At 48.0% G+C, this 25,852-nt stretch overlaps 1 protein-coding gene across 1 annotated transcript in view; it reads right to left on the bottom strand.

The window, feature by feature from the left end:
- cntln (centlein, centrosomal protein) overlaps window positions 1–25,852 on the bottom strand; it is a 93,640-nt gene that overhangs the window by 24,215 nt on the left and 43,573 nt on the right. The window contains exons 11-19 of the mRNA XM_035531883.1: window positions 23,545–23,622; window positions 19,314–19,435; window positions 16,166–16,282; window positions 9,516–9,616; window positions 5,485–5,579; window positions 3,667–4,184; window positions 1,439–1,514; window positions 703–787; window positions 217–425 (exon numbers count right to left, since the gene is read on the bottom strand). Of these exons, the coding sequence (XP_035387776.1) occupies window positions 217–425; window positions 703–787; window positions 1,439–1,514; window positions 3,667–4,184; window positions 5,485–5,579; window positions 9,516–9,616; window positions 16,166–16,282; window positions 19,314–19,435; window positions 23,545–23,622 (1,401 nt within the window). The remainder of the gene's footprint in view (window positions 1–216; window positions 426–702; window positions 788–1,438; window positions 1,515–3,666; window positions 4,185–5,484; window positions 5,580–9,515; window positions 9,617–16,165; window positions 16,283–19,313; window positions 19,436–23,544; window positions 23,623–25,852) is intronic.

The following is a 25,852-nucleotide window of genomic DNA, read 5'->3' as shown; positions in this document are numbered from 1 at the left end:
GCTGGTGCAAGAGGCCGACCTCTCTGTGTGAGGGCAGGTCTTATTATACGCGATGAAGGCAAAGATGACCAGGGCAGAGAAGGAGAGGAGAGGGGGAGAGGAGAGGGGAGGAATATAGAGGAGAGGAGAGGAGAAGAGAGGGAGAGGAGGGGTGGATGAGAAGGGAGAGGAGGAGGAGAAGGTGGTGAGGCTTCCATTCTCGTATGCATGCTGTACCTGAGACAGCTGTTTGCTGGCCTGTAGTTTGTGCACAAGGTTGTCCAGCTCAGTCTTAGCCTGGCTGTGCCTCTCACTCTGCTCCTGCGCCGCCCTGTTGGCAGACTGCAGTACTGCCACCTGCTGCTGCAGGCAGAGGAGCCTCTGGTGGAGCCTAGCACAGGAATGCTGGCTCTTCATCCTGCTCCTCTTCCTCGGATCCTGTCTCACTGCAAACAGATACAGGGGGAAGATATTGGGCACGGTGTGATTACAGTACTACAGCGGTCCCAACCCACTTTACTGGACATGACAGTTTTCTTGCTGTCTGCCCTCATTATAAACAACACCGCAAGACTCCAACCAGCAATAAGACCCCCGGGGTAAAAAAAAGTCAGGAGCTCAGGGTTTAGGACCCCTCTCTGTCAGACTCGAGACTCTCCATTCAGCAGACCATGATCTGTCCTGCTGTGCTGGAGGAGGTACTACACCAGAGGGTGGCGCTACCGGGGCGCAGGGAAGCGGAGCTCCGAGGCAGAGCAGAAGTTGAGCCGTGCACGTCCCGCGTAGCGATCAGCACACGTCGGCAGCCCTGCAGGGAGACGTGGGATGGGGGAGAGAGGAACCAAAAACACGACATGTTAATCCAAGGGAACAGTTTAGTGTAACGCAGCATGGCACTCACTCTCTGACAGGGTGACACGGGAAAACGTTTGTAGTCACATCAAAGCAGTGTCAGGTTTTGGTGCCGCACATATGGAGCGCTGGTTAAAAGGTTTTGATCACTCTCTCCCTCTCCTCCAGTTTGATCACGGAATCATCCGGAAGCTCTTTAGTGTGACATGAGCAGAGAGGAGCTGGGCTGTCGGAGAGAGGCGATCCAGCAGTGATGGCGAACACAGAGGAGAAGCGAGGATCTAAGAGAGGATCTGACAGCACTGGGGAGGAGAGAGAGAGAGGGAGGGAGGGAGAAGAAAAGAGAAGTAGAAGGAAGAGGGGAAAATGAGAGAAGAAGTGAAAGAAAGAGGGAGAGAGAGAGAGAACCAGGCTTCCCTTCTGTGAAGGGAGAGTGACAGACAGAGGGAGAGAGAGAGAGTCCCCAAACACCACCTCCAGCCACTGCAGAACAGTACCTTCAGGAAGCACCAGGCACGGTTTCACTGTTCTATAAAAGCAAATCCAACAAAGACAAACCCAAAGAAACATGGACGTTAGAGCTTTAATCACTGTGTAAGTGACCAACCTTTGGTTTAAAAGAGGCGCGTTGATTCCGTGTGGGAGGGCAACTCTCCAGACTGTCTGAGAAATCCTCACTTTCACTGGAAACAGACACAACCAACCATCACATCTTATTATCACACACACACAAAACCAACCATCACATCTTATTATCACACACACACACAACCAACCATCACATCTTATTATCACACACACACACACAACCAACCATCACATCTTATTATCATACACACACACACGCACACAACCAACCATCACATCTTATTATCACACACACACACACACAACCATCACATCTTATTATCACACACACAACCAACCATCACATCTTATCACACACACACACAACCATCACATCTTATTATCACACACACACACACAACCATCATATCTTATTATCACACACACAACCAACCATCACATCTGATTATCACACACACACAACCATCACATCTGATTATCACACACACACAACCAACCATCACATCTTATCACACACACAACCAACCATCACATCTTATTACACACACACACACACACACACAGACACACACAGCCAACCATCATGTATATGAAAAGAACCATCAGACATTACCAGCGCTTAGACTAAACCAACCATCAGACATTATCGGCCCACACACAATATTCTTCCCGCACATACAAGCGCCAGCGTGCCTGCAACACCACTAGAGTTACACTCATGTAACGTCACTAAGAACATGTTAGTGTGCATGTGATATGACACTGTATGTATATCAGTAATATGCACATGATATCAGTTCGTATGCAAAACATAAGTTAGCATGCCTACTTGTATGCTAAGCAGGTGTGTGTGTGTGTATCCTATTTAGCATGCATCTGCAGTGGTGACAATGGTAAACAGTTAGGCACACTTAACTGGCTTGTAATCATGGGTGTGTGTGTGTTTGTCTTAGACAGAGACTTTGAAGCGAAGTGCAGGGCATACACACACACCATGCCAGAGGACAGAGGCAGTGTGAGTTTAGTGTGTGTGTCCTCGATACAGAACTGTACTGTAAACACACACACCATGCCAGAGGACAGAGGCAGTGTGAGTGTGTGTGTGTCCCCAATACAGAACTGTACTGTAAACACACACACCATGCCAGAGGCAGTGTGAGTTTAGTGTGTGTGTGTGTGTGTGTGTGTGTGTGTGTCCGATACAGAACTGTACTGTAAACACTATCCCCCTCGCATCATGTCGTGGCTTCTCTCTGTAAAGCTCAGCACAGTGGTGTAAACACACACCAGATAATTACAGGAGATGCTCTGTAATTTGGAGGATGTTAGACAGCTTGTACACATCTGTTCATAAACCGGGGAGGGTCATTCAGAATGTATGTGCCTGATGGAAAGCTGCGTGTGTGTGAGGGAAAGTGTGAGCAAGAGAATGACAGAGGGTTGTGTGTAATAGCACTATAAAAGTGTGTGTGTGTCTGTGTGTGTGTGAGTGTGAGAGAGAGAGAAAGTGAAAAAGCAAGAGAATGACAGAGGGTTGTGTGTAATAGCACTATAAAAGTGTGTGTGTGTGTGTGTGTGTGTGTGTGTGAGTGTGAGAGAGAGAGAAAGTGAAAAAGCAAGAGAATGACAGAGGGTTGTGTGTAATTACAGTATAAGAGTGTGGAAGTGTGCGTGTGAGTGAGAACTGGCTACTTGTGGTAAAGGCAAGGCGTCATAAGCTAAATGAACGGGTCGTTTGAGGTTTGTCAAGGACCCTCCTGAGCCTGGGGGAGTGGGGGGGGGGGGGCAGAGATATGCAAAATAGAGGCAAATTAAACCAAGCAGGTGAAGTGTGTGATGACCGGAGACAGACGACACGCAACCACGACGACTGCACTCAACCGTTACGGCAGAAGCGGCTTCGGTTCCTGGCACCAGCTCAACTCTGCCGTGCAGACACGGATAATAATTCCACATGCAAATCTCAGTCAATAACCTGCAAGCAAGACATCCCAAGATATTTCTAACGGATCGGACAGGTTTTCCCCTCCTCACGCAGTCTCTGTCTTCCTCCGCTGAATACCAATGAGACCCGGACTGGGACTCAGTCCATTGCTTCCTTACGGCTCTTTGCATATGTACGCTGTCCCTCTGGCCGCGAAAATAATGAGAGAGAGAGAGGGTCGAAGGAGAGAGAAGGAGGGAGAGAAGTAGATGGATAGAGAGATGAAAGGACAGCGTTGGGGGGAAGCTGTGGGGGAAATGCACCTGTCTGGACTAACATCCTCCCACTCATCCTTGGCTGGGCTGTGTGTCACGCGGTGCTCCGTGCATGTGTGTGTTGCACGGTGCTCTAAACGCGTGTGTGTTTGGCTGGGTCTGGTTGCTGGTAGCCTGGCTCGGCCAGAAGCCGACGGTACTTTGCCCCTGCGGTGGGACAGGGCTCTGTGGAAGTCCCTCTCCGCGCGTAGAACCCCCAGCTCCTGCCTGAGTCTCAGCACGGTTCTCCTGGCCTGGGTCTCTGCTCCCATGGCCTCCCCTGCCTCTTTCCTGGAGCTCTGCACCTGGGCCTCCAAAGCCTGGGCCTCGCCTAGAAGCCGCTCCCGCTCAGCGCTGGCCCAAGCCTGGGCTGCCTCCTCACGGGCCGTGGCTCGCTTAAGGGCAGTCTGGAGGGCATCGCGGTCCTGGGACAGTAGACGGTTGGCTTCCTGTAGGGCCTGATTGTCCTCTTGAAGATGAGCTGTCTCTCTCTCGAGACAAACCATCTTCCTCTCCAATACCTCAATCTACACACACACACACACACACACACACACACACACACACACACACACACACACACACAGATACATACAGCTTAGACTGGTCACGTCACCTTCCATACCCACAATATTCCCCCTTTGAACACAATTGTTCAAGCATGAGAGCGCTTAAGACATTTATTACCAAACAGAGCCCTGATTCCGTGGTTGCCATTATGAGAGGCAGTGATCAGGAAGTAAGCGGATTTCTCTTGGATGGCTGCCCAGGCAGGCGGGAATCTGAATTGCTCGTCTGAACTCAAGTGTGTGGAAGATGTTTAAGTGTCAGTAGAAGCCAGTGAATTTCGTCCTTTTACCAAGCTTTCACTGGGTCTTTCAAAGAGGCCATTTATGCCTGGGTGGCACAGTAAGCACGCAAGCAGGCATACGTAGCTATACACATGTACACATATGAACTCACACATATTTATTCAATCAAAGGCATGCACACAGACACCCCCCCACCACACACTCACACACACCCAGCACTTAGTGGACACAGGCAGCCCCAGTGGGTTCCTGGTGTAAACATGGTGCATGTCACTGGGTAACAGAGGTGGTGACAGCCTCCATTCCTCGGGCCATATGGCAGGTGTTGGCACACACCGTAACAGCATCATGGGCTCTGAATTACCCCACATCCCAGTTTGTTCCTGTGTTTCAAAAGCATCCCCTGCAGACCATGCACTTCAGAGCTGCCAGAGAACTGAGTGTGTACATGTGTGTTTGTGTGTGTGTGTAGAGTGGGAAGAATCCCATGCCTTTAGATGTGTTTATTGGCAGTGTGGTCAAGAATATAATATAATAAATACATTTTAGAATGCTACACTATAAATTGCTATATTGCTACAGAGCCAAGTTGGTACCTTTTTAAATGTAATTAATTTTTAAAAATAAATACCTCTAGATATGTTCATTATAGTTCTTTTAATTCTTAGCTGACCCTCTTGTTTAATAATAATAATAATTATTATTATTAACAATGCCCCATTACTGGGCATTTACCATATTTAATAATTACTTAATTCAATAATTGCTGCTTCTCTGGATGTCTGTGTAGTTACAGACATTCTGACACTACGGAACAATAAAGAACGTAGAATTAAAGATTGTAGAATTACATAATCGACATCCGTGCACATGCCGGGGCATGTGCACCTAGAAAACAGGACAAAATGAGCATTTTATTTATTACATAAAAGCCTCCGTTTTAAGACTCTATTCTGTATAATAAGCAGTTTGTCCTGGAGCTGGGGCTCATATGGAGGATGGTGGAAATCACTACCTTCTGAACAGACTGTTCCAGTCTCTGGGCGGACGGTAGGGCGAGAGTGTTGGCCTTCGTCGTGCGCTTCTCCTCATCCTCTCTGCGCTGCAGCTCTGCGAAGAGGAGGGAGAGAAGAAACCCCAGTGCTGTCACCACCAGCCACCGCTCCTGCCCACGGCCGCCCAGTACAATGAGCCAATTATTATTAATGGCACTTAATAGGACTGCATTCTTCTGTCTGAGAACTTAAAGAGGTCTTTAATGGACAGACCACTCACCGCAGACAGGAAGCCGTTAGCGGAGGGGAAAAAAAAAAGACTTAATCATCGCACAATGCCCTCTGACCCCAAGCAATCACGTTATTGTTGAAAAATGTCGTCCCCCCCCCAAAAAAATTAAGTTTGCAGTTAATTATCGTCGTCTCACGGTGTTGAATTTCTGGACTAACTGTGAGGCAGTAAAAAGTTTTGAGACGGCGACCTGAACAACATTTGGAAGCAGTCGTTTCCGTGACGACGGGCTGACGAAACCTTCGTGTGGTGCAGGGATGCTCATTTGCTGAGATGTGTACATCGTGAAATATTTACAATTTGACTTTTCAGGTCAGACGACCTTTTGGACAGTCAGCAGCAGGTCTGAAAATCTAGTCAGATGATGTTGTATCTGTGGCCCACCCCACACACACACACACACACACACACACACACACACACACACACACACACACACACACACACACACACACACACACCCTTGGAAGTTTGTTACTTTAAATTAGCAGTCTCTTTTGTCTCCGCAGCTTGTCAGGACTGATAAGGTTGTGGGCTGTGAGTATGTGATCACTGGACTCGTCCTGGATACCTGTTAAACACAGACCTGATTAACCAGCTCGGAGGGTGACTTCACGAGGCTCAGGGCTCACAGGAGAGACAGAGGGAGAACTGCAGCGCTGGCGCCTAATCCCTACCCCCTGCGCTCCTGGACACGCCGCCTGGATTAACAGACTCCTAAAACACACCGTTCCCCACTCAGCCTAAATAAGGCTTTGTTCTGTCAGATTCAGTCGTGTGAGTTGCTTCTCTGATTAGGTCGGGGGTCGGGGGGCTGACGGCTCCTACGCAGGCATGTTTAATGGATCTCCTGGATCACACAGGCTGGACAATAACTAAGTATTCCCCTCTACGGTCTATTACTGACATCACTCAGCGTGCCACACTCCGTTTTGCCGATATCTTCATTATTTTTCTGTAGATCAAGAGAGAAACTGCAGCAAATGAGACGTAAGTCTACTAATGGACATCAGCGCGTGACAAAGTTAAATATCATCACAGGTCCTGCAGCTCCACAATGGTTTTATTTAAAGTCCTAATCAGTGCAGCAATTAACACCAGCAGCATAGTTAGTAAAGCCTACAGCTTCTATAGCTTCATCAAAAATGAACACACATTATGTACACGGCTATCAGCCAGTATTAAAGGGGGATGTGTCCCTGTGGTACCAGTGAAGCCTTAATCACCACATATGGGCTGTAGAACTTGGCACCTTGTGCACAGCACTATAGTGTGTCCTGTCTCATACAGTATGGAGAATTCTGTGTGTGGGAGTGGGTGCATAGCTGCATGTGTGTATGTATGTAAGTTGTGTATGTGTGTGTGTGTGTGTGTGTGTATGTATGTATAGATGTGCGCTTGTGTGTGGTGTGGGTACATAAGTGTGTGAGCATGCTTGGACGTAAGTGTATTCATGCTTGTGTATGTCCATATGTAGATATATACTTGCGTGTGTAGGTGGGGGTGTATGTGTAGGTGTGTACATGTACATGAGTATGTAAGGTGTGTGTGTGTGTGTTTGCGTGTATGTATGTGTGTGGGAGCATGTAAGGTGTACGTGTTTGTGTGTACAGTGCTGTGAAAAAGTGTTTGCACCCTATCCTTTTTTTTTTTGCATGCTTGTCACACTTAAATGTTTCAGATCATCAAACAAATTTAAATATTAGACAAAGATAACACAAGTAAACACAAAATGCAGTTTTTAAATGAAGGTTTTTATTATTAAGGGGAAAAAAAAATCCAAACCCACATGGCCCTGTGTGAAAAGGTGATTGCCCCCTAAACCTAATAACTGGTTGGGCCACCCTTAACAGCAACAACTGCAATTAAGCGTTTGTGATAACTGGCAATGAGTCTTTTACAGCGCAGTGGAGGAATTTTGGCCCACTCATCTTTGCAGAATTGTTGTAATTCAGCCACATTGGAGGGTTTTTGAGCATGAACCGCCTTTTTAAGGTCATGCCACAGCATCTCAATTAGATTCAGCTCAGGACTTTGACTAGGCCACTGCAAAGTCTTCATTTTGTTTTTCTGAAGCCATTCAGAGGTGGACTTGCTGGTGTGTTTTGGATCATTGTCCTGCTGCAGAACCCAAGTGCGCTTCAGCTTGAGGTCACGAACAGATGGCTGGACATTCCTTCAGGATTTTTTTGGTAGACAGCAGAATTCATGGTTCCTTTTACCACAGTAAGTTTTCCAGGTCCTGAAGCAGCAAAACAGCCCCAGACCATCACACTACCACCAGCATATTTTACTGTTGGTATGATGTTCCTTTTCTGAAATGCTGTGTTACTTTTATGCCAGATATAATGGGACATACACCTTCCAAAAAGTTCAACTTTTGTCTCATCAGTCCACAGAGTATTTTCCCAAAGGTTTTGGGGATCATCAAGATGTTTTCTGGCAAAACTGAGTAGAGCCTTTATGATCTTTTTGCTCAGCAGTGGTTTTCGTCTTGGAACTCTGCCATGCAGGCCATTTTTGCCCAGTCTCTTAACTGAGGCAAGTGAGGCCTGCAGTTCTTTGGATGTTGTTGTGACCTCTTGGATGAGTCGTCGCTGTGCTCTTGGGGTAATTTTGGTCGGCCAGCCACTCCTGGGAAGGTTCACCGCTCTACCATGTTTTCGCCAATTGTGGATAATGGCTCTCACTGTGGTTTGCTGGAGTCCCAAAGCTTTAGAAATGGCTTTATAACCTTTTCCAGACTGATAGATCTCAATTACTTTGTATCTCATTTATTCCTGAATTTCTTCGGATCGCAGCATGATGTCTAGCTTTTGAGGCTCTTTTGGTCTACTTCACTTTGTCAGGCAGATCCTATTTAAGTGATTTCTTGATTGAGAATAGGTGTGGCAGTAATCAGGCCTGGGTATGGCTAGAGAAACTGAACTCAGCTTTCCAAAGATGTGATAAACCACAGTTAATTTGTTTTAACAGGGGGGCCAATCACTTTTTCACACAGGGCCATGTAGGTTTGGATTTTTTCCCCCTTAATAATAAAAACCTTCATTTAAAAACTGCATTTTGGGTTTACTTGTGTTATTTTTGTCTAATATTTAAATTTGGTTTATGATCTGAAACATTTAAGTGTGACAAACATGCAAAAAAAATAAGATATCAGGAAGGGGGCAAACACTTTCACACCACTGTATATAAACACAAACATGCATACACACATGCAGCTATGCACCCACTCCCATACACACAATTCTCCATACTGTATGAGACAGGACACACTATAGTGCTGTGCACAAGGTGCCAAGTTCTACAGCCCATATGTGGTGATTAAGGCTTCACTGGTACCAAACACTTTTTCACACCACTGTATGTGTGTATGCAAGGTATGTCTGCATGCATGTAAAGTGTGTGTGTATATATATAGATATAGATAGATAGATAGATAGATAGATAGACAGATATACATACATACATACACACACAAACAAACACACACGTGTGTGTATTAGTATATAAGGGGTGTGTGTGTGTGTGTATGTATATATATATATATATATATATATATATATATATATATATATATATATACATATATACATGTATATATATGTATATATGTATGTATATCTATCTATCTATCTATCTATATATATATATATATATATATATATATATAGATAGATAGATAGATAGATATACATACATACACAAACACACTTTTAGCTCTCTGTGTGTGTGTGTGTGTGTGTGTGTGTATTACACCTTGCTGCTCCTCCTGCAGACACATGCGTAGTTCATGGGAGGTGGTGCGGTGCATGGCTGCCTGCACACGTGTGAGATCCAACTCCTCCTCCAGATGGGCTCTATGGCAACCAAACATCACACGCTCAAATAACACACACCTAGAGAACACTGAAATAACACACATAGAAAACACACAAATAACATACATACACGTAATAATAATAATTATTATTATTAACAATGCCCCATTACCAGGCAGATGATGACTTGTACACACACACACACACACACACTCACACACGTTTCAAACTCCCACTTTCCTTCTTTCCACCACGCCTGTCTGATACCGTCATAATTTCTCTCTCCCTCTACCACCCCGTTATAAAAAGAAATAGCTCTTCATTTCCCAGGTATCCAAAGGGCCACAGTGACAAGCAGTGCAGACAACAGGCTGGTGAGGCCCGTGTGTGCACCACCTAGTGAAAAAGATGGGGAGGGGGTTCAGATATTCCAGAACTGACCCCAAGCAGTCACTTTTAACCCCCTAAAGGGTAATTATGAAGCAGTGAAGAGGAAAGAGACGTCCTGCTTTCAAGTTACTATTAGGAGCCAAATAAAGGCTTGTGCAGGATGGTTTGCATGTGGTCCCGGGAGTCCTGAAACACCTGAAACGCAGCTCCAGATCTCAGCTGCAGGGCTGAGTCACACCCCCCCCAACGCCTGCACTCAGTGAGATGCCTCCATCACCAACGGCCAAGAACCGGCAAGCAGCTCTAGGTGACGCCTGATCTAAATCTATTCCTCAGCAGGTACGGCGTAAAGCGTGTAGGAATCCAGGGACATCTTACTGAACGCCATCGCGTGTGTGACAGTGCTGTGCCCGTAAACCTGCCTGGCCTCGCCTTGTGCGAAAGGCCCAATTAGTGAATGTGGCGGGCGAGGGGTTAAATAAATGGATTTGTTAATAAAACCTCTCCAGGTGGTGTGAAAGCAGACCACAGCGTGTCCCCTGGCTACGGATTACCGCCTCCATAAACGCATCCAGTCGATGGAGTGCTCGGCTGAGGGAGACTGTGTCTATTGCTTTAACGGGGCACGCGAGCACCATCATGGCGGGTACCATCAGGCCTCAGCCGTCTAGGGTTTCTAATGTGTGTCTTTATAGATGCCCGGATATCGATGCCACACTGAGAGCCATGCAGCCTACTGGCCAGGTTTTCATTAGGAAAGCCGGGTTATTCTCTGGCAGATGGGGATATGGATCGACTTTCTCCATTCCGGCTCCCTCGGGAGGTGCAATGACACTTTGGAAAAGACATCGCTGCCAAAGATAGAATCCCAGACATGCGCCAATAGAGAAATTAGTTATTGATCGGAGCTGGTTATCACTGTGAAATGTGGATTAATTTAAGAGCATTTATGGAGACAGAAACTCTTCTTTTTCGAGCGCTGTGTCATGGGTCTCTTGGTATTTTCTAAAAGTTGTCACTCATGAAAGTAAACGAAGGACACAATTATAAACAGACACTGTCTTCGTCTGGAGTCCATAAACCAGTGCTCTTTTAAAATCAGTTCACGTCCAGTCTGTGTTGTTAAAAAGGCGGCTGTGCGGCGGCTGGGCCGCGTTGCGGGTTCCCGGGGGCCGGCTGTTGATGCAGACGGCCACGCTGGGTGTATTTACACAGTCAGCCTCTCCTGACCATGACAGCCGCTCAGTTAAAACCCAGCGATTGGAGCGTCTCCCCTCATGTCAACAACGTGTAATTGTTTTTTGAAGCTGTTACTCAAGCGCATGGCCCCTCCCTCCTCCTCCAGGCCACGTGGGAATCCTTCCATTTGAATAACAGATGTTTATTGGTAGGCTCCGTCACTCCCCCAGGATGGTTAGCGGGTCCTTCTCTGGAGTTTTCAACAGCGGCAGGGAATCTTCTGGAATAAATAACTGAAGGAGTGTGTGTGTGTGTGTGTGAGAAGGGGCCAGGTCCTGATAGTCTGAAAACTGAAGTTTTCACCTCTGCTCTTGAGTCCGGAGGATGTTCTTGCTTTGTCAGGTGTGGTGTGGGGTAACAGAAACACACCCACCCATGCAGGAGCGCAGTAAACAAACAAACAAATAAATGAACACAAATCATTCCAAACTAAAAGGTCCATCAACCCCAATTCACAGGCATAAAGTTTTACAGCTATACTTTGTACCAGCACGTGCTGGCCCACACACACACACGCGTGCACACACACACACACACACACACACACACAAAAGACACACACAAAGAGGCTTGAACATAAATATACATGAGATAAGACAAGGAGATGAAGGTTACAAAGGACCATGCTATAACTGGTCATGAATTCCTGAGTTTCGCCCGTGGCGCTGTTTTAGAGTTAGAGGCTGCTGGAGGAAAAAGAAAACAATATCTGGTGATTAGGAAGCTGTAATTGGCCTCTGTGCTCCAGCAGTGAACCAGGCATCCGTCTCCTGCTAGCCGCTCCACTATCTGCCCCGCCACAGGGTGGAGACATGGAGCTGCCTGTATGGGGACTATGAGATCACAGCAGAACATTGACCGCTCCAACCAGAGTGGCCTCCAGCCCCCTCGAGCTCACATGCCCGACACACTACAGAAACACAGGAAAACACTTCTGGCTTTAAACACGCGGGGGGGGGGGGGGGGGGGGGGCTGGGGATGGGTTGGTCTGATCCTGGAACAGAGTCCCTGCGGGCCTGTGGGACACCCCAACTCAGACGGGTTGCTGCACTGTGGCTGCAGGTGGTACATACAGGAGTCATGATTTGTTCTCTGCTGGAGTCACACACACACACACACACACCGTGAATGCTGTTTATATGTTCAATTCTCGCCTCTCAGAAACTGCCTGAGCACCACTGAAGACCCTTCTTAGTCCGAATTTTTTTTGTTAACTGTTAAGGAAGGATAAAAATATATATATATATATATCCAAACTAAGTGTAATTTGTTTCTGAAAAGCAAGAAATGATGGCGAGAGGGAGAGAGAGAACCCAAATACAAGTAATTTCTAAGCAGTAGGACTAAATGCTCAAAAGGAAGTGGACATTATACTCACATATAACGACAGTAAAGACTCTCTCCACCATCACCTGCACTATTTACTGCACCACAACTCTCTTGTTTTATGACAGTGCTAGAAAAAACATTATCAGCTCACGTTAAATCATTATGTGCATTTTATTTATTTATTTTTTATCATTAATTTAACAAATAATTGAGGGAAGGGGCCATGCGCTCACTATCCATCAAAACACACATTAAACATTTAGTGCGTGAGCGTGTGTTTTCTCTGGACTCCTGCGTGCAGGGTGGGACTCTGGGCCTAAAGCCTCTCATTACTCCCAATACCTTTTAGCAATCAAGATGAAACAGGGAAAACGCAGCTGCGAAAAGGGTAAACTTTATTAAACTTCATTAGACTCAAAGTCGCAGAGCACGTGCCTAATGGCCGCTCTCAGCGGAGGCCGCGGCACGCGGAGCATCTCCGAGACTGCTTTCATGCGTAATGGCTGAATAATTTAGGCTTTGATGTCGTCTGAGTGTAGCCATCTCTGGCTAAGGGCTCTGTTTACTCGGTTTATGAGGCCTTAATCATCTCTGTCGTCCTACCCACCGACCTTTAACTACACTTAGCCAGCTTGGACACCAAGTGTGTGAAACTCCAGGCTTAATATTGTGGGGGCATGGATATGGGAGGAGGGAGAGAGGGGGAGAGAGAGAGGGAGAGAGAGAGAGGGAGAGAGAGAGAGAGAGAGAGAGAGAGAGAGGGAGAGGGAGAGAGAGAGATTAATGGAGAGGAAAGGAGGGGGGAGGCAATGCAAATGATCTCCCAGCAAATGAACTCTCTGCTTGCTGCATGACAAGGAGGCATTAGCAGAGGGGAAAGGCTGAGCTCTCTGCTTTATTTGTTTTTGCAATTTCCTTAATCAAACTTATTTCCCTCCAGAGTGCTCTCTAGCGCCGCTCCTGAGGCCAGGACCTTGTGTAGCGCAGCGACCCCGCCCTGCGCCCCCCACCCACCCCACTTAAGTTTGTAATAAAGCAAACTGGTGGTCCCTGAAGCTAGGTGGTGCACCGTGGGCTGGGAGAACTGGGGGCTCATGCAGGTGGAGGCAGAGGTGTAGCCATCCCCGGCGTAGCGAATGGAGTCGTCCCGTCGGCCTCGCCGAATGACCGGCCTCTTCCCTCGCCGCCTGAACAGAGTCTGGAGTCAAACTTGCTCCTCATTTAGAAAAATGGCCGTTTGGACTTCACGCCCGCATTCTTTATGAGCGTGGAGCGCGGCCTGGCCGAGGGAAAGGGGCTGGCCGTCGGGGGGCCGGAGGAGGAATGATTGCTGCACGCTCCCACCCTGCTTAAGCACCCAGCAGCCGCCTTCTCTGGCAATTAGACGTCCCACAACAAGGGGCCGCGAGGAGGTAATCAACCATTAACCAATCAGTGCAACACTTGTGAGGGCAACCTTGAGCAGGGCTATCTCGGAGGCCCGGTCAGTAAAATGGCTACGTGCCACTGGCCCTACCTCCTCGCGCTGTTCAAGCGCACGGGCTGGCTGCATTGGGGGCCGGCTTTAATCGCCACCTAGCAACGCTAATTTAGATGGGCAGGCCGCAAAACAGCTTGATAAAGAAACGCTGCCTAATTACACCTCACATGCTCTTACCATCACTCTTACTGCACATAATGAACATACATCAGGGAGGAGAGAGAGAGAGAGAGAGAGAGAGAGAGAGAGAGAGCAGGTGGAAAGTTAAAGCATTTTAAAGAATGATGGCATGATGGAGAAAGCAAAGAAAGAAAATGAAAGAAAGAAAAGAAAAAGGAAGAGTTAGTGTGTGTGTGTGCGTGTGAGTGTGTGTGTGTGAGTGAGCGTGTGTGTGTGTGTGTGAGTGAGTATGTGAGTGTGTGTGTGTGTGTGTGAGTGAGTATGTGAGTGTGTGTGTGTGTGTGTGTGAGTGTGTGTGTACGCTGATACACTGAGCTTGCAGTGGACTTTTGCTCTCAGTGGTAATGGGGTGAGAGCAGATCAAAGAGACTGCCACCCTCCCGCCCCACCAGGGTGAGCACAGTTACCCGGGCGACTCCACCCAGGGAGCACTGGAGCGACTGGAAAGGGGATCAGTGCTAACCCTGTAGGACCGCCACAGAGAGAGAGAGAGAGAGAGAGAGAGAGAGAGAGAGAGAGACCAAAACCAGCACTAAAACAGCCCCTCCCCTGCCCCCAGAATCCCCCTCTCATGGAGTCCCATCTCCAGCTGAAGGCTCAGGGCAGGCACCAGAGGCCGCGAGCCCGTAATGAGCTCGGACAGCTCGCGCTCACTGGCGGGGGGTAGGGGAGGTGTGGGAGCAGGCAGCAAGACTACATCATAATGAGCTCAGCTGGGATTAGGAGGACAGGGCTGGGGGGGGGGGGGGCAGGGGGCTCCTGGAAGAGAGGGCCTGGGGTAAAGATCAAACAGGGGAGGGCCAGGCCATCCAGACTGGCAGGGGTGCGGCCCTCAGCGCCGCACGGGCCAAATGAAGCTTGGCAAGTAAAGAGCCAAGCCGGCCTAATAAAGAACGACTCCTCCAGCAGACAAGAGCTGCGGTAATTAACACACACGGACGGCACTGCGCTGTCACGGCACTGCAGCCCGCGCAGCGACACGTGCCGAGTGAACTTCAGCCTGTCTGGATACGGCCTACAAATCCCAGCAAAGCCTCGGCAGCAGAGTGAAAACGTACGGGTGAAGGAAAAACGTCAGTTTCCCAAACCTACTACTACTGCAGAAAACACGAGTCATTTCAATCCATTAACATTAGCTGCTGTTGCTAGAGGCAGGACGAGGAAGAGAGGTAGTGTTGCTGGCACGGAATAAACCTTAAATCATTAACACCCAAAATTATCATTAATCATTAACACTGGCCACACACACACACAGTTTGAAACTTGATAGTGTAATTATTCTTCTGTCACTGGGGAAAGGCTTATTCCAAGACTGGAAGCAGCAATGCTGGTATACGGAGAGTGTAATGATGGCGCAAGGGAGTGTGTGGCAGCGTGCAGGAGTGTGTGGGAGCGGGTGGGAGCGTGTGGTAGCTAACAGAAGCGTGTGGGAGCGTGTGGTAGCTAACAGAAGCGTGTGGGAGCGTGTGGTAGCTAACAGAAGCGTGGGGGAGCATGTGGTAGCTAACAGAAGCGTATGGTAGTTAAGAGAAGCGTGTGGGAGCTTCTCCTGCTCATGGAGGAAAAAGGCCTGGAAGTGCAGCTACAGGATCAAACTAACACCAACAATGTGAGGCATAAGACCAGACAGTGTGTGGCAGCGCACACACACACACACACACACACACACACACACACACACACAAGACTGAGAAAAGACTTACTGAACAAGGGTGAGAGGAACTCTGATACCAGGAGAGAGCCATATACATTACTGAAACGTTAAATAAATACCAAAAACAAACAAACCAGACCAAAGACCAGAGAACTGCTTTGCTTGCCGAAACACTTGCTGACAATAACAGATGTACTGAGACACAGCGAGATAAGGACTGACACGATGAAAAAAGGAGCCCCACACACATACACAGACAGGGAGAGACACATGGGGAGGCATATAGCGAGACATAGGGAGAGTCTCGTACACTTACTTCTCAGCGAGAAGCTTTTTGTTCTGTCTCTTAAAGTAGGACAGCTCATTCCAAACAGCGTCACTGTTCTCCTGCCGCAGCTGCCACGGCTCTGCACGCCTCCTCCCGCCCTTGCACCTGTGCACACACACACACACACACACACACACACACACACACACACACACACACAGAGTCGCTCATCACACCATAGGACCAAGTGCGGACTTGACTCAGTCTAACCCCAACCATTCCCCAAACACACTTCCTAACCAAAGACACAAAAATACATTTTGACCTGTTTTGGATAATATATTTCTAAATGAGGACCTCAGATCTCCACATTTTACTGTATTCATGTATATTTGGTGCTCAAATGAAGAAATGCGCACACACACACACACACACACACACACACACACACACACACACACACACACACACACACACACACACACACAGTCAGTCAGTGCCACACCTGACAGCCTCTGGCAGATTCTAAACACAAGGGAGGTGTTGAACATGCACCGCTGGGTCTCAGCACTTGTGTGTTTGCCAGTATTCAAATCAGTGGCCTTGACTGTCACAGACACACACACACACACACACAGCCCTGAGTGGTCTGCTATAGAGGGGTCCCGGTGGACCACGCACATGTAAATAAAGACCAAACACAAACAGAGGTGAGTCTCATCACAGAAGCTCACTCATAAATACTTCATGCTCCTACATGGTGTCTACCCCTCCACCCACAATCCCACATTGTTTTGTCCATTTTCTAACAAATCATTACACATCTGTGTAAGGAAAGTTCTAAAGACCCAAAAGAGCAGATGTAAGGTGTGTTCTGTGTTCACAAGGCGGCGTCTCTAATGTGGCTCTGTCCTGCTCCTCTCATCCTCCTCTCGCCCGCCTGAACTGGTGCTAGTGGTGCCAGTGCAGTGGCATCTGTTGGGGCTGTGTGCCACGTGAAAACATGCCACCAACCCACCTCAACACATCAGCTTCACCTAGCAATCCAGTCCGCTGGCCTCAGCAGACACACCCCAGAGAGCTCGACTCCAGCTCCACTGTTAAGTTCAGCTTTGCGGATACGAATGATCTGTTGAGGAAGTAATATCTCTACGTCCAAGAAAGACGCATCCAGTTCACATCTTTCCCATGGCAGTACGACCGCTCACTTCATTATACAGCACCTCAGGTAAACTGGGAGATTGTGTTTAGGAAAGGAGGCAGCTAACTGCATTGATTCTGAGAATCTGGTTAGGCGCGCAACTTCTTATCAGACTGCAGATGTTTTAATAACCTTTAATTCTATTTACTCATCCCATCGGCTCCGTCTGATTTAGAGATTCAGAGATCACTTGTAAAGAGAGAGGGTGTGCGTTTTCTCCTAATGGCGCTGGGTTAGCGTGGAGCTAATCGTGAACGATGCGGTGAGCTCCACGGGGCAGCAGCGTGAAGCCGCTGAATGTTGATGAGAAAAGCCAGCACACCTCACTGGAGTGGACGGTCTCTCTCTCTCTCTCTCTCTCTCTCTCTCTCTCTCTCTCTCTCTCTCCAGCATTCTTCCCTCACTGGAGCAGACGGTCTCTCTCTCCAGCACACAGCGAGCGCTACAAGCCTGAGGTCTCCGAAGCACCTCAGCCAGCAGGTGCGCAGGGCGCTTTAGCCTTTTAGTAGAAAGACCAACATGCGTAGCTATGAAAGCAAATGAATTTATTTGTGGAGGCATTGGGAAGTGGGCACTGATGTTGGTGTGATGAAAAGCAAGCAAGCAAGCAAACAAAAAACCCAAAACAAAAACAATAAAGTATTCTCAAACTCACCCCAAAATAAAAAACATGTAGTGTGTTGTCCCACCAGCTCAACCCCAACCAGCACCTGCTGTGCTGCCGGAGTCTGAGAGGAGGATGGTGGAGAGAACCCAGCTTGGCAGTAGTTGAGGACTCCTTAACAAGCCCCAAAAACCCAGCGAGGGCTGACGTCGTCCCCCCTGGCTTGTTAGCACGGATCTCTCCGCATTTAACGGAGCTTCTTCATTTCCTGTTGTCTTGCAAGCTGACTGGCACGGTCCCCGCGGGTCTCAGAGACCGGGATCACAAACATCTGCAATGCTCCAGTCAGGAGAGCACTTTCAGAGCGGGTTCGAGCCCTAGCTGCTGAGGGCAGCCGTACAGAGGCTATTTTAGAGGATCCGCTGGGATCTGACGTTTACATTAATCTCAACAGAAGGAGGGAGAAAAAAAAAAAAGCAATTGTGAATATTAAAAGCAGGCCAACACCAGTACAAACCTTGTGAAGTGCTCATCCATAAAATATGCAACTAATATGAACACATTTATGAAAGAAGGTGACAAACTGAATACAACACATTAAAATCACAGAGCTACCAGTATCAGTGCGTCACTAGCACAAAATAAATAAATCAACTAATTAATGATTTAATTATATAATTACTTAACAAAAAGGTTTCACCAGGCATGTAAATGTATTTTCACATGTTGTCTAATGAAAAGTGGGATCTCAGAGATGTTATATTTTCTCTCTGTGCCTAACACAATCAGATGCGCGCGCACGCACACACACACACGCGCGCACACAGCAGAGGTGGATAAATTCACACTCTTTTCACACAGGTTCATGTTGCATGGCTGTTTTCTTTAATTAACCCAGCGAGAGCAGAGCTGACAAGGTCAACACTCGAGTCCTGCGTGGATACTCAACACACACTCCCATTAGTTACGTTTACAGGCTTCAAAAGGGAGAGAGAGAGGGTGTGCGAAATCTTAATGACACCTCGCTGAGATGCTCCAGCTCAAATGCTGGGCAACTCATCTAGAACTCAAAGAAACTCAAATCATTTGCTTTCAATAGCTCACCCACATTTCTCTCACAAAATACATACAGAGAATTGTTTGTAGTATTGCTTGAAATGAGCACGGGAGATTTCTTGGATAGGCTAGCGCCATCAGTGAAGCAGGAATGTTCTGAGCCAGAATTCCAGTGCCAGAATTCCAGGGTCATTTACCAACCCTGCAATCTCCTCCACAGAGAACCTGCCACCAGTGTTGGGAAAGCGGCTATGCATTCTGGGAAATGTCAATGAATGCTTGCCAGCATCAGTGTTCGGAGGTAAATGGTTTGTTGTGCAGTGCCAGTCACTTACACGCCCTGTAAACCCTCCATGTCTCTAAGCTGATCCTTCACGGCCCTGTAGTTCGTTTGGATCAGAAGCAGGCGATCGTGGCGTTTCGCATGGGCCTCTCTCAACTCCTCATTCTCTTCTGTCTGTAATACACACACACACACACACACACACACAAACAATGGTTTAAAAAAATACCCTTTGTCTTGAGCTCTTATTGAAATAGACCTGTATATATGGGAAAAGTATTATAAAAGTTTAAATTAAAAGTTAAAAGCACAAGATTACTTCATGACTAAACTGGCTGTTATAATGGAAAAATCTTTCCCTACATCTGTTCATTAAACCCAGGACTGGGAACCTCAGGGCTGTGGGTCATACATCACCTTCCACTCAACTGTAGATGGAGCATCAGATGTTTCCGAGATTTTTATTGCCAATATGTTTTGGCTTTAGGAAATAGTCATTGAATGCTAATGGTTGTTAATGAGCGGTTGTGAAGGCGAGGTTGGGGGGTGAGGTCATGAATGAGAGGTTGTGAATGAGAGGTTGTGGGGACGAGGTCGTGAATGAGAGGTTGGGGGGGCGGGGTTGTGAATGAGAGGTTGGGGGGGCGGGGTTGTGAATGAGAGGTTGTGGGGGCGAGGTCGTGAATGAGAGGTTGTGGGGGCGAGGTCGTGAATGAGAGGTTGGGGGCGAGGTCATGAATGAGAGGTTGTGGGGGCGAGGTCGTGAATGAGAGGTTGTGAATGAGAGGTCGTGAAAGAGGTCATGAATGAGAGGTTGTGGGGGCAAGGTCGTGAATGAGAGGTTGGGGGCGGGGTTGTGAATGAGAGGTTGTGGGGGCGAGGTCATAAATGAGAGGTCGTGAATGAGAGGTTGTGGGGGCAAGGTCGTGAATGAGAGGTTGGGGGGCGAAGTCGTGAATGAGAGGTTGTGGGGGCGAGGTCATGAATGAGAGGTTCGGGGCGAGGTCGTGAATGAGAGGTTGTGGGGGCAAGGTCGTGAATGAGAGGTTGTGAATGAGAGGTTGTGGGGGCGAGGTCGTGAATGAGAGGTTGTGGGGCAAGGTCGTGAATGAGAGGTTGTGGGGGTGAGGTCGTGAATGAGAGGTTGTGGGGGCGAGGTCGTGAATGAGAGGTTGTGAGGGCGAGGTCGTGAATGAGAGGTTGTGGGGGCGAGGTCATGAATGAGAGGTTGTGAATGAGAGGTTGTGGGGGCGAGGTCGTGAATGAGAGGTTGTGAGGGCGAGGTCATGAATGAGAGGTTGTGGGGGCGAGGTCGTGAATGAGAGGTTGTGAATGAGAGGTTGTGGGGGCGAGGTCGTGAATGAGAGGTTGTGAATGAGAGGTTGTGGGGGCGAGGTCGTGAATGAGAGGTTGTGGGGGCGAGGTCATAAATGAGAGGTTGTGGGGGCGAGGTCGTGAATTAGAGGTTGTGGGGCGAGGTCGTGAATGAGAGGTTGGGGGCGAGGTCGTGAATGAGAGGTTGTGAGGCAAGGTCGTGAATGAGAGGTTGGGGGAGAGGTCGTGAATGAGAGGTTGTGAATATGAGGTTGTGGGGGCGAGGTCGTGAATGAGAGGTTGTGGGGGCGAGGTCATGAATGAGAGGTTGTGAATGAGAGGTTGTGAATGAGAGGTTGTGGGGGCGAGGTCGTGAATGAGAGGTTGGGGGCGAGGTTGTGAATGAGAGATTGGGGGCGAGGTTGTGAATGAGAGGTTGTGGGGGCGAGGTCGTGAATGAGAGGTTGGGGGGCGAGGTCGTGAATGAGAGGTTGTGGGGGTGAGGTCCTGAATGAGAGGTTGTGGGGGCGAGGTCGTGAATGAGAGGTTGTGAATGAGAGGTTGTGGGGGTGAGGTCGTGAATGAGAGGTTGTGAATGAGAGGTTGTGGGGGCGAGGTCGTGAATGAGAGGTTGTGGGGGCGAGGTCGTGAATGAGAGGTTGGGGGGCGAGGTTGTGAATGAGAGGTTGTGGAGGGTGAGGTCGTGAATGAGAGGTCGTGGGGGTGAGGTCGTGAATGAGAGGTCGTGGGGGCGAGGTCGTGAATGAGAGGTTGTGAGGAATGTGTGCTTGCCCATGTGTTAGCTCCAGAAAGGGCAAAATTGTTCCAGAATGCTAATTTTTGTCACCTACATATTACAAAAATCTAACTTTTTACACTATAAGTTATATATGAATATTAACAATTAATAAATAATGTTAATATTCATTATCCTCACGGAAACCTGCAAGTTTTCTTTTTAAAAAACAAAACTCTCTCATTCAAACCTGTCTTTCTTTCACTCTCGCTTTCTTTCAGAACAAGACACTGATAAGCGTTTCCACGCCAACCTGGCACCTGAGACATAATTACAACCTGACGTTTCACTGGCTGTCCGACAGGGAGAGTCTGACTCCTTCCCTCCAGCTTAAGCCCCTCCGCAGGGGGGAACTCTCAGAGTTGGTGGGGAGAGCCGGGGGGGGGGGGGGGGGGGTTGGTTTGGAGCGTGGGGTCACCACCCAATCGCCCGCAAATTCTGCTCAAAGTCTGGCAGCTATTTGAAGAAGAACTGGGGGGGGGGGGAAACAGAAGAAGAAAAGAAAAAAAGACTCCCCACTAAAGATTACATGGGACTTTTCGGGGTTGAACATATAGATTTTCCTGACAAGAAGCTCCCCCATTATTCTGACCTTAGCGAGGGCGCGGGCGCGTGCAGACAGTCAGCCCTGCTTTCTGCTTGAGCGGCCAGCGCGGAGAGCCCGGCGCGCTGGAGAGGGGCTTGTTTACTGCCGCCATCGCGCGCCGGGCTGCCTGCTGGGAAAAGCAGAGCCCTGAACTCTGTTATTAATAACAAGGACAAAGAGAACAAGTCGTGCTCGACCCCTCCGTCTGTGTGACAAGTATGGATTTACTGCTCAGATATTCACAAGAGGACACACAGGCAGACCCTTCCGAGGAAAAAACGGAAAAGAAAGGAGAGGAGAGAGGAGGAAGAGAGGAGAGAGAGCGAGCGAGCGCGTGTGAGCAGCAGTGTGGAGCTCTAATGAACAGCAGCGTGTCTGGTTGGGCTGATGCCGGAGTGTTTCGTGTTGGAGTGACAGAGCGTTAGCTACATCAGCCCGTACGTGGGGCCTTCAGAGTGGACAGGGTAGTGTATGCAAGGCACTGCGATCAATACACACACACACACACACACACACACACAGACTGACAGCAGGCTGGTAGGAAACTCATTCAGCGCCCTGCTCTGAACCACCTGACGGACTGCACACGTGGCGAGCTTCATGACTGTGGACAGGAGGTGGAATGTGGGATTTTAGCAGTGCCATGGCAACTGTCTTGCAGCGTGTGATGAAGAGGCATATGTTTAACCCGCACTATTATCCACATGGTTTTTAGGTTAAAACCCGGTGTTTTTTTATTTCAATTGTTTTAGGTTCTATTTCTATTTGATGAAGTTTTCAGGAGTTTCTGTTTACCAACAACAAAAGAGAAAGTTTTCAAAATTAAATCATGTGTATAGCTTAATCAGTTGTGTACGTTTGAGGAATTCTTTCAACCAATTCAGAATCAAAGCTATCAAGGAAAAGAAACAAGGTCAAAGAGCAAAACATGGAGAGTTGTGTGTGTGTGTGTGTGTATGTGTGAAGGTCAGCAGAGTGATGGAAATGATTCGTTTAGTAGAGACTGGGAGTCCTGCAGCAGTCTTGCACCAGAGTAGCCTCTCTCCTGCTGTTTCATTGCCTTCACAGACGGTGAACAAGTTTTTGTGTGTGTGTGTGTGTGTGTGTGTGTGTTTAGAGGAGGAGTAGAAGGTCAGGTGGAAGGCAGCAGTCAGAGGAGGGCAACTGCAGTTTATGTGTGTGTGTGTGTGTGTGTGTGTGTGTGTGTGTGTGTGTGTGTGTAAAATGAATGAGTCTCCGGTGTGTCACTGGATCTCCTGTAACTCCTGTGGATAACTCTACCATCAACCCATCATCTCAGCGGAGTAAAAGGCCGCAATCCCTCTCTCTTCCTCTCACGCGCACACCCACCGCCCCACACACCCATCAGGGCCAATCACAGCTTTGGTCCGGGGCTAAAAGCAGGAGAGGTGGTAATGGGGGGGAGGGGTGTTCCGCTCTGGGCGCTGACTCAGAGACTGGGACATTCACACCTGAGGACCCACACCACCACAGTGAGGGAGAGGGAGAGAGAGAGTTTGAGAGAGAGAGAGAGAGAGAGATAGAGAGAGAGAGAGAGAGAGAGAGAGAGATTTGGTGTTTCATCACCTTGAGAGCAAGTAACTCCTCCAGTTGCTGGATCTTCCTCTCAGCCACTCTGCTTACTGGAGAGAGAGATCTGGAACGCTGAGAGAGAGAGAGAGAGAGAGAGAGAGAGAGAGAGAGAGAGAGAGAGAGAGAGAGAGGCCAGCCATATCATTATTAAACTGTATATCAATGCACCCCAAACAGAAAGGGCAACACTCAACCAACACTTAACATTAACACAACTACACATGCTCCAAGTGAGAGCGCTACATTACACACACAGACACCCACACGCTACACAAACAACGGCACGCACAGGCCAGCGAGAGTGAGCAGCTCTCTGAAGGGTGCCGTGTGTGAGGCCTAATGAGTGTGTTCATTTCCATCTGCATTGTTTCTTTGACAATAATGATGTCCCATTAGGGGAGAGTAAAGTGTTGTGGAGGGAGAAACACACCCGGCCTCATTACCAAAAGGTAGAGAGTTAGTGTGTTTAATTACTCTATCAGGGCTTAGAGTTACACTCCGCAGGACAACAGGAAAGACAGAGAGAAAGAGTGTGTGGGGGGAGAGAGAGAGAGAGAGAGAGAGAGAGAGAGGAGGAAAAAAGGCACATGTGTACCACCTTTACACAGTGGTTTGGTAGAAGATGGAGAGGTGTGTGTGGTAGGACTGTTCGTTGGGTAGTTGGGTAGTGTGCTCACATACAAAAGATCTATGCAAAACCCTGGATTTTATATGCCACAAATGGACAGTGTGCTGGGCTGTGTGTGGACACATGGACGGTGCTTTGGGCTGTGTGTGTGGACACATGGAGGGTGCGTTGGGCTGTGTGTGTGTGTGTGTGTGTGTGGACACATGGAGGGTGCGTTGGGCTGTGTGTGTGTGGACACATGGAGGGTGCGTTGGGCTGCGTGTGCATGTGGGGACACATGGGCGGTGCGTTGGGATATGCGTGTGTGTGGACACATGGATGGTGCGTTGGACTGCGTGTGTGTGTGTTGGACTGTGTGTGCGGACACATGGACGGTGTGTTGGGCTGTGTGTGTGGACACAAGGATGGTGCGTTGGGCTGTGTGTGGACACAGATGGTGTGTTGGGCTGTGTGTGGACACATGGACGGAGTGTTAGGCTCTGTGTGTGTGTGTGTGTGGACACATGGACAGTGTGTTGGGCGCTGTGTGTGTGTGGACACATGGACAGTGTGTTTGGCTGTGTGTGTGGACGCATGGACGTTGTGTTGGGCTGTGTGTGTGTGGACACTTGCACAGTGTGCTGAACTGGGTGCGGACACTTGGACAATGTGCTGGTCTTAAACCCAGAAGGACAAATTCATTCTCAACTCTCCACAAGCCAGTGGATCATTCGAGGAACAGAACTGGAGGAATTCAACAAGTGTACCGGAATATACTGGAATATGCATCTAGGATTATGACCATCTAATCTGATGCATTAGACTAAACTGTAATAACTAGGTTTAAAGTTGTAGAAATCCCATTCATTTGTTTAGACAATCATATAATCTCAAAGACTTGGAGCTTTAATAACTCATACAGGAAGTTTCTCAACAATGCTTTACATTCCTGTGCAGTCCTTCACAAGGCTTACAAATGACCTGATTATAAATGTTTTGGGGAAATATTTTGCAGTTAATCTTCTTCACAGGCTACATGAAAAACATTAATAAATAATACTAATGTCTATAATTCATATAGTATGTAAAATATATCATTAAATGATAGTTTATATTAAATATATTTTAGTCTCGGTGCCAATACATGGGACCTTTCATTTGGAAGCTACCGCTATGATTAAGATGTTTCTATATAAATAGCTAATGATTAGAGAGTTGTATAATTCAGCACATAACTTGTCAGAAGTGTGCAGCCAAGCAAAAATACACCCAGATGTCTGACCAGCCTACGAAATAAAGTCACACTTACCAGATATCAAATGTTATCGATCCTTAAACTTGAATAGCTAGCTAGGATAGCTACGATAGCTGCTGCACATCCATTTAATAGCTTGCAAAATGTATAAACATTTTAAACCTTTATTTTTAAGCCCTTGTAACATGATCTAACTCTGTCTTCCTTTCAGCCTACTGAAAATCTATAGTTACACTGTCCTGCTGAAATATAATGCTGACATTCAGTAATGGCAGAAAACACAGCACAGTGAACTCCGACAGAGGCGGGAACTTGGCAGTTTCCATGAACTATTTCCGAGTTGCCCTCAGCCTGCGACAAGACCAATTCCAGACGATGTCAAGGCCATGAATTAGAGGGTGTGTAGACTGGCTCTCGCATTCGACAGTGGTGTGTGTAAT

This window comes from Electrophorus electricus, chromosome 11 (assembly GCF_013358815.1).
Source record: "Electrophorus electricus isolate fEleEle1 chromosome 11, fEleEle1.pri, whole genome shotgun sequence".
NCBI lineage: Eukaryota > Metazoa > Chordata > Actinopteri > Gymnotiformes > Gymnotidae > Electrophorus > Electrophorus electricus.
Note: the sequence above shows the minus strand (reverse complement) of the source record. Positions and strands in the feature narration are given on the sequence as shown.